The sequence below is a fragment of the Eucyclogobius newberryi genome, unplaced genomic scaffold, assembly GCF_026437365.1.
Source record: "Eucyclogobius newberryi isolate DKJ021-1_F unplaced genomic scaffold, fEucNew1.0.hap1 SCAF_10, whole genome shotgun sequence".
In the NCBI taxonomy this organism is placed as follows: domain Eukaryota; kingdom Metazoa; phylum Chordata; class Actinopteri; order Gobiiformes; family Gobiidae; genus Eucyclogobius; species Eucyclogobius newberryi.
Genome location: NW_027315724.1, coordinates 4,883,756 through 4,892,983, shown reverse-complemented (window position 1 = coordinate 4,892,983; position 9,228 = coordinate 4,883,756). Strand labels below are relative to the sequence as shown.

The 9,228-nt window shown below is 47.7% G+C and overlaps 1 protein-coding gene across 2 annotated transcripts in view; it reads left to right on the top strand.

The window, feature by feature from the left end:
• The window catches only part of ints4 (integrator complex subunit 4), a 34,243-nt gene extending 25,332 nt beyond the window's left edge, over positions 1-8,911 (top strand). For both annotated transcript variants that reach the window (XM_072460144.1, XM_072460133.1), the window contains exons 17-24: positions 99-192; positions 288-368; positions 955-1,085; positions 2,354-2,413; positions 2,490-2,649; positions 6,017-6,160; positions 7,904-8,024; positions 8,733-8,911. In XM_072460144.1, the coding sequence (XP_072316245.1) occupies positions 99-192; positions 288-368; positions 955-1,085; positions 2,354-2,413; positions 2,490-2,649; positions 6,017-6,160; positions 7,904-8,024; positions 8,733-8,887 (946 nt within the window). In that variant the 3' untranslated portion in view covers positions 8,888-8,911. The remainder of the gene's footprint in view (positions 1-98; positions 193-287; positions 369-954; positions 1,086-2,353; positions 2,414-2,489; positions 2,650-6,016; positions 6,161-7,903; positions 8,025-8,732) is intronic.
• Positions 8,912-9,228: the final 317 nt, after the last annotated feature.

Below are 9,228 nucleotides of genomic sequence, written 5' to 3'. Positions count from 1 at the left end.
GGACTAGTATTTGTACTTCTGCTTACTCCTTTTGAGTTGCAAAATGTTTTTTTCAACTCTCTCTGAAACGGGGCATATGTGGTTGTTGATGTTCCCAGGGACCTGCAGCGTGCAGGTGAGCTGCAGACAGAGCTCGCCGGAGCAGCAGACTTCTGCGCCACATATCTGCACTGCCAGCTGCTGCTCAGCCAGGTACTGCTCTTCACTTCTCTGCCTGGTGGTCGTACTGTGTGTGTTTCACTGTGGCCTTATTTAGAAGATAATCATTTCCCCATGTGCTGCTGTAGGCTCTGCAGGAGAAGCTCTGGAAGACCGCTGTGCCCCTGTGCCTTAAACAGAACAACACAGCCACACAAGCTGCTCAACAGGTAGACTTTGTATTGCCAGATCAACATTTGGTTGTCGTGGTGATGATTATGACACTAAATTGAGGATGGCATTTCCATAGACATACAGTACATGCTTTGCCTATTGATTTAGCCCCTGGACATAGTTGGGAACCCCATGTTGGCCATTATGCTCCCAGGAGATGTATCGGAGCTGCATAAACTACTTTTGTACATTTACTGTCTGTTTGCATTAGCTGGTGTTTGGCTGTGTGGGAAATTTGATAAATATATTCAAATTACGGCGGTTCTGGGATGACTCTATGAAACTCTCTGGTTTATAACAGAGCATTTGTAAATTAATAAGGATAAATTCAATACAATAAATAACCCAATTCCATCTGAAAAGTGATGTGTTTCAGAAGCCCAGCCTGCAACCGTCCTCTGGCCAAGGCTTTTGATAATGCTAAGTCCGGGGTAAAATACGGCCCTATGTGCTCTCCCTGAAGAGACTGACACTTAAATTTAAAAAAAATAGATTACCCACTCCTGCCAACCTGATGCTTGTTAATATGAAGATGTTTCATAGTCATTTACATGTGTGTGTTTGTGTCTGTGCTTGCGTTAGATGGTGGAGGAGACGTTCCGTCTGGAGTTCCTCTACAGTGGTCTGGAGAGCAGACAGATGGCTGCTCTACATCACGTGCGCCTGCAGGCTCGGGCTCTGCAGCTGCTGCTGTCTGCGCGCACCAGGCACAGGTCTGTGCACAGGAACACACACAAGAATGCACTGGCTTTAGGGCCAGGGAGGTCACAGGGTCAAATAGGTTCACAGAGCTCTAGACTACACACCACTGCAGTGCCTTAATTCTATCTCCCTTGCTCTCACACTTGTTCACATGTAACGCAGCCACACCAGACTTCCTCCACAGCCCTTTCTGTCGTAATATTTTTGTGAGAAAATAACAATTCTGATGCCTGTTACTAAACCATAGTTGCCTTAAGTACAATTTAAACCCCAGAAGTAGCGCTTTGTGTGAGAGTGGGCAAAACTATTCTTACACGGGGGACTGCACTTTGCCTGCAACTCGGGGCTGCATTGTATACATTGTAAAAGCAGAGGGGACCTCTGTCCGGGCAGGCGGGAGCAGGGCAGGCGGGAGCAGGGCAGGCGGGAGCAGGGCAGGCGGGAGCAGGGCAGGCGGGAGCAGGGCAGGCGGGAGCAGGGCAGGCGGGAGCAGGGCAGGCGGGAGCAGGGCAGGCGGGAGCAGGGCAGGCGGGAGCAGGGCAGGCGGGAGCAGGGCAGGCGGGAGCAGGGCAGGCGAGAGCACAAAGTTTAGTGGAGACTCTCCAAGCTGTGGCTCGTCCCTTGGTGCTGCTGTCCGTGTGCTGCAGGAGTCATCGGATATTTGAAGCAGCACACACAAAAAACATGCACGAGAGAGAGAGTGCGAGTCACAACCCAAGGCAGACACAAACCATCTGTTTTCATCTGAGGTAGGGATGCAGACCTAAACCCACATTCAGGTTCAGGTCCGGATTCGAATCCATAGGTTTAGGTTCAGGCCTGGACCTAATGAGTCCGGACCTAAACTCATGCCTTATTTGCATAATGTTATAACAGCACAAGCAACTTGGCTAAATGAAGTTGAAGACACTTGAACAAGGACTACCGGTACAATCAAACACAAGGCTTAACTCAACTTGATGCTAAACTGTAGCTTAAAAGTTAACACGCATTCATGTGTTTTACTTGAGGAACAACTCCCGAACAAGAGCATGTTTAAGAGTATTGTTGACTGAGTCAGTCTGGGTCAATCGTTCAAGGCATCTGTTTCATCCAAATCTCGCGAGCAGTTGCAACAACTTGCGAGACTTCGAGAATTCAGTAATGACAGCGATTTATGGAAGTGTTTACGTCTTTTCCAGTGCGAATTTCACACTCTAAATAAAATGATTGCATATGCTCACAGTCTACAGCCCTTGTTTCATTATAGGTTGCATTTAAGCTGTTGTTTTTCCATCAGCCTGGACACTCTGGGCAGCCGTTATGACTGCTTCCTCATGGACATTGACTATTTTCAGAGGTACATTTTCTCACAATACTCGTAAAGCATGTATAGGCAATGGCGTTCATAACCCGTCATGCGGTTCCCTCCTCAGGTTGTTTGTGAGCGAGCTGCCACACCTCAAGGACACGTTTGTGGACCAAGTGCTGGACCTGAGGCCACGTCTGTCGAGCTGCGGTCCAGTGGAGGTAGTTAAGCTTCTACAAAGCACCCTGAGACAGAGCGCCCTTCTGCTGCCCACGCTGCCTCCACAGGTACTGCACACACACAAATGCACACACATGTACACACACACAAACAGGGGTCATGAGGACAAACTCTGGCTGGAATGTTCCACAATATTGCATTAAACTTATTTCCATAACCCAAACAGGTGATGGAAACCAGTCGAAATTACAGCTCAGATCTGTGGAAAGGGCGAGGCCGTTCACAGTAAAGCTATGCTGGCCATGATCAGTGTTGGGTAGCGTTATTTTTAAAAATAACTTGTTTTACGTTAACATGGATAGAGAGACACCAAGACCAGTTACGTCGCCCAGATTGGCGTTACCGGGGCCCCATCCTGAAGCCAGGCCTGGGGTGGGTGCTCGACGATGAGCGTCTGGTGCCAAAACACGTGGGGCCGAGGACCCACCACCTGCAGGAGGATCCGTAAGGGGCCGGTGCAGAGAGATCTGGGCGGCAGTTCACGGCACGGACCTTGGCAACCAAATCTCCAGACGCAAAAACTAACTCTGGGGACATGGAATGTCACCTTGCTGTGGAGGAAAGAGCCTGAGCTTGTGCGGGAGGTTGAGCGGTATCAACTAGATATAGTCGGCCTCACCTCCACGCACAGTTTGGCCTCTGGAACCATCTCCTCGAGAGGGGCTGGACGCTCCACTTCTCTGGTGTTGCCCGCGGGGAGAGGCGGCGGGCTGGTGTGGGCTTATAGCCCTTCAGCTCAGTTCACCCCGGTGAACGAGAGGGTCCCTTCGCCTTCGAGTGGAGGACAGGTCTCTCACGGGCCGAACGGTGCGGGTGGAGACCTGCTGACCTCGACTGGGGATGTCGTCGGACAGTGGAAGGAATACTTTGAGGACCTCCTTAATCCCACTGTCATGTCTTCCGAAGAGGAAGCAGAGACTGAGGACTCGGAGGCTGCGTGGCTCCGGGGGTGGATGAGATCCGCCCTGAGTACCTAAAGTATCTGGATGTTGTAGGACTGTCTTGGCTGACACGTCCCTGCAACATCGCGTGGCGGTCGGGGACAGTCCCTCTGGACTGGCAGACCGGGGTGGTGGTCCCTCTGTTCAAGAAGGGGGGCCGGAGGGTGTGTTCCAACTACAGAGGGATCACACTCCTCAGCCTCCCATAAGGTCTATTCCAGGTCCTGGAGAGGAGAATCCGACCGATAGTCGAACCTCGGATTCAGGAGGAGCAGAGTGGTTTTCGTCCCGGTCGTGGAACACTGGACCAGCTCTATACCCTCCATCGGGTGCTCGAGGGTTCATGGGAGTTTGCCCAACCAGTCCACATGTGCTTTGTGGATCTGGAGAAGGCTTTTGACCGTGTCCCTCGGGGTGTCCTTTGGGGGGTGCTCCGGGAGTACGGGGTCCGGGGCCTTTTGCTCAGGGCTGTCCGGTCCCTGTATGACCGGAGCAGGAGCTGTGTTCATTGCCGGCAGTAAGTCAGACCTGTTCCCAGTGCATGTTGGACTCCGCCAGGGCTGCCCTTTGTCACCGGTTCTGTTCATAATTTTTATGGAGATAATTTCAAGGCGCAGTCAGGGGTCGGAGCACAATTTGGGCACCACAGGATTCCATCTCTGCTGTTTGCAGACAATGTTGTCCTGATGGCTCCATCAAACCTAGACCTGCAGCTGCACTGGGACGGTTTGAGCCGAGTGTGAAGCAGCTGGGATGAGAATCAGCACCTCCAAATCCGAGGCCATGGTTCTCGACTGGAAAAAGGTGGCTTGCCCTCTCCAGCTGGGTCCATGTCCCAAGTGGAGGAGTTCAAGTATCTCGGGGTCATGTTCACGAGATCCCCTGGAGATTGACAGTTGGATTGGTGCAGCGGCTGAAGTGATGCGGTTGCTGCATCGGACTGTTGTGGTAAAGAAGGAGCTGAGCCGAAAGGCAAAGCTCTCAATTTATTGGTCAATCTACGTTCTGACCTCACCTATGGTCATGAGCTTTGGGTAATGACCAAAAGGACAAGATCGCGGATACAAGCCGTCGAAAAGAGTTTCCTCCGCTGGACGCTCCCTTAGAGATAGGATGAGGAGCCCATTAAGAGCTCGGAGTAGAGCCGCTGCTCCTCCACGTCAGGTGGAGCCAGCTGAGGTGGCTCGGGCATCTGTTCCGGATGGCTCCTGGCCGCCTCCCTGGGGAGGTGTTTCGGGCATGTCCTGAAAACATCCTGGAGGGACTATATATTGTTCAAGATTTCGAACATGACACGCTGTGTAAGTGTGGGTATGTTCTTTCTTCTGTATCTGCCTCTGTATCTTCCTGCGTTGCACCAATGAAATTTCCCCATGTGGGACAATAAAGGAATATCTTATCTTATTTTGGGGCACCAGCCATAGATTAGTCATTTAACTTCTTTACAACAGCCAGACCGCGCGCGGGCAAAAACCATACTTTAGAAGTTCTATTGCATTATCATTCTTATTTAGTTATACATAATTTTAAAGATTATTTTCTCAACAAATAAACTCATAATTTAACGCAAATAAACTAATAATTTAACGCGAATAAACTCGTAATCTAATGAGAATAAACTGATAATTTAACGAGAATAAAGGCCCGGGTTTGATACGCATTCACTTTCAGCACCATGGCCAGTGCACAAATGGCGCTTGACTTGGATGGGTTAAAAGTGAATACAAAAGCCCACAATATGTCGATCTTTATAAGACATCACAAACAATCATTTCTGACCGTGCTAAGAGCCACAGGAACAGCAGGTGAGGGAGTCTCAGACCATTTTCACACACGCCAACATCCATACAACTCATTCACTCAACTCAAGTTTAGAAGGGTGAAGAGGCAGAAGTCGAGGGAGCAGATTATTGGTGAAAATGGTCTGAGTCTCCCTTACCTGCTGCGGCTGTGGCTCTGAGCGGGGTCAGTGTCCTGCCCAGTGACTAGGACCTGAGCCACGCGCAACTTGTTGAAACCTGGCACCGCTGTTGATTCCTCTGCCCATGTGCAGTTAGCTACAAGCTACAAACATCCAAGAATCCCACATAGTGTAGGTTTATTCAGCGTGGTTTTGAGGCTATGGTGTCCTCAGTATGCATGCGCAAACCTCTAAAACAAGCTGCCGTTCGCTCAAGTTGTAAAAGCATGTGTTAGGGAGTGGGCCTCTGTTCAAGGTAAGAGTTTCGCAGCGCATGAGATTAACAACAATGATTCCTGGCCTGCAGTATTGCTCACTATAAGACGCCTTGACTTCCAGCCACAGCCACTTCAGGCTGACTGCATGCCACAGCTTTATAGAATACTTTGTGCACTGTTGAGTAGAATTTAAAAGAAGAAACACATTATTCATAAAGTATTTTAAAGTGATAATGCTAAAAAAGAAAAAGTCACAGTAAGTACCCATTTGAGCAGCTTCTCTCATTTGTGTCAGATTCAAAAGGCCACAGCGACCATCATCGAGCCCACAGGAGAGTCTGACAACCCGCTGCGCTTCACCTCTGGCCTGGTGGTGGCACTGGACATCGACGCGACCCTAGAGCACGTCCAGGATCCGCAGAACACGGTCAAAGTCCAGGTTTGTTTCTACTGGTCCTTCTTACCGCCTGGTACAGCCACAAACAACCTCTGTTTAAATGTTCATCGTACATTTATTATATTTGGCCTTGTTTTTTTAGGGCTGGTCTGAGTTGAATTTCTTAGCCAGTATTTGATGTTTTTCTCACTGTTGTAGGATGTGTTTGGCAATTTACAACAAATGTATGCACTTTAAGTACTAAATAGGTTGAATAAACTGTCAACTACTGTTTTAAATGGACTGTGACTTAATTGACTAAATTCTGGGGCCTAAATTTGTGGAACACTGGCCTAAACCTGGGCATATGCGCTTCACAGTGAACAACGCCACAACACGTCACTCACTGTCCAAACAATGCAACACTACTGCACATCCACACCACAGATCTGACTCTCTGTGCTTGCATTTGCACCTCCTAACAGTGTAATTTGGTGTGTTTGATACACACATGAGACATGACCGAACTGCACAACTGTGGTGACCCAAATGACTGGGACACAGTGAAGAGAGGGTTTCTAGCAGCAGGAGAAGGGCATAAACCAGATATCTGAATATATTGATCATGACAAGGGCCAGCACTACTAAGCCTGTGGAATTATCAAACGCAAGCACACGGAAAAGTAACAAATGATAGCACTGGAGAAGCAGGACGATTAAAACAGGATCCAATCAAGAGACAAAGGAATATGTCCCTGACAGATGGTCAGAGCAACCAATCAGTGTAGAGAACAGAAGACCGTGCTGTAAAGTGGAGAGCTCCAAAAGCCATTCTTAAGTTGTATTCGTCTGGAGCCTCATCTATAAAGCTTGTTTGCGCACTCCTCAGTGCGTAGGATGCATATGAGGTGTTTATAAAACTTCCACTAGGCGCAGGACTTTATCTTAACTGAGACACTCCCGTAAGCTCTGCGCAAAGTCTGGAGACACAGGGGGAAAAGTCGACACTTGTGGAGAGGAGCAGACGTGGAGGAGTTCAGGAAGTGTTTGATTCAGGAAGTCGTCAAAACAAATACATATTTTAGCCTCAAATAATTTTATTCAGAGAAATTATCACATTTAAACCAATGTTGGCCTAACAGAGAATGGTCTGTTCATTAGGGCCTGAGCGCAACGTGTGACTTAGATTTTGAGGGAAAACACAAAAATCAAGTGGTAAACAAAAATAAATATGCAAATAATTGGTATTGAAATTCAGCTTTCAGTAAGATCAAATTATGAGTGAAAATATATTTTAATAGGGCTCAGTAGCACCACCTCAAAAAACAATTGACATGGTTGCAATGGTCGCTTTGACCAAAACAAAATCAACATAAATAGCTTCAATTTGGCACAAAAAAACAGGTAAAAAATATTATGACCCCTTAAACCCTACAGGAAATAAGCCATATTGAAACAAATACAGGAATTAAAAAGTCACATCTCCTCCAACAGTTTTCATCAAAAACTGTGTGATTACAGATTATAAATCAATAGAGATTTTAAATTGTGTTGAGAGTGGACATGGTTCATTTATTTATTTTAATCTATCTTTTACAAAACATTGTCTGTTTTGAACGACCTAATGTAGCGCACATGCAGAATTGTTAGCTTGACGTAATGATATGATAAATAAGGCCTTCTCTGGCACCATTTTGAAGTGAAATTTGCACATTTTAATTATCCGATGCCCCCCCTCCACTACAGAGCCCCTTGTATTGTTCTTTTATGACTTTGACTGTGTATAATGAGCGCTGGTGTCTGTAGGTGCAGTACCCAGACGGTCAGTCTCACCTGATCCACCCCAAACCCGCCGACTTCAGGAGGCCCGGACCCACCCGACACAGGCTCATCACACAAGTGTATCTGTCTCACACCGCATGGACAGGTGACACACACACACACACATATCACACACACACACACACACCGCATGGACAGATGACACACACACACACATCACACACACACCGCATGGACAGATGACACACACACACACATCACACACACACACACACACACACATCACACACACACCGCATGGACAGGTGACACACACACACATATCACACACACACACACACACCGCATGGACAGATGACACACACACACACATCACACACACACCGCATGGACAGATGACACACACACACACATCACACACACACCGCATGGACAGGTGACACACACACACACACCGCATGGACAGGTGACACACACACACAGTCACACACACACACACAACACACACACACAGTCACACACACACACCGCATGGACAGGTGACACACACACACAGTCACACACACACACACACCGCATGGACAGGTGACACACACACACACAGTCACACACACACACACACACACACAATATTAAGCATCGTTAACCCGTTTTGTCACATGGTGTGTCTCTCGCTAAATAAATCAAAACTTTTTTTTACATTGGTTCAACATTAGGCTAAAATTCTACGATGTTTGATGACACAATCTTGAGCTCTTGTACATTATTCATTTTTCTGTATTTAACCTTGATAGTCCCACTGAGATACTTGTAACAAGTTATGCTTTAAGTATGTCACTGTGTTGTGTTCCAGAACCATGTCAGATCTCTGTGCGCCTCCTGCTGGCCTACAGCAGCTCAGCTCCAGGCGGGGCCGAGTCCGAGGGGCCACAGTCGGACATCGAGGGGACCATCCCCTTCAGCAGACCAGTCAAAGTGTTTATCATGCCAAAACCCACACGCCGATAGCAGGGCCCAAAGGATCATGGGACATTACAGTACACCGCCGCACATGTGAATAAAGAAGAACTTTTCGAACAAATCACAGTGGTTTGTATCGAGTTAAGTGTCATATTATTTAGCATTTGTTTAAGTTCACATTTTTAAGTTTCAAAAACTGACACTTTGGGTTAGGGTTAGGGTTAGTTAGGGTTAAGTGTCTGGCCCAACTGCAGGTCCAACAGGAACATGTCATTCCTCAGGGCTTCAGTTCTGAAGTTCCCACTGTCTTCATCTCCATAACATTGATTTTGCCGAGGAAACCATCTCCTTGATCATTTGTCCAGATACAGTTATTATTTGATAGTATG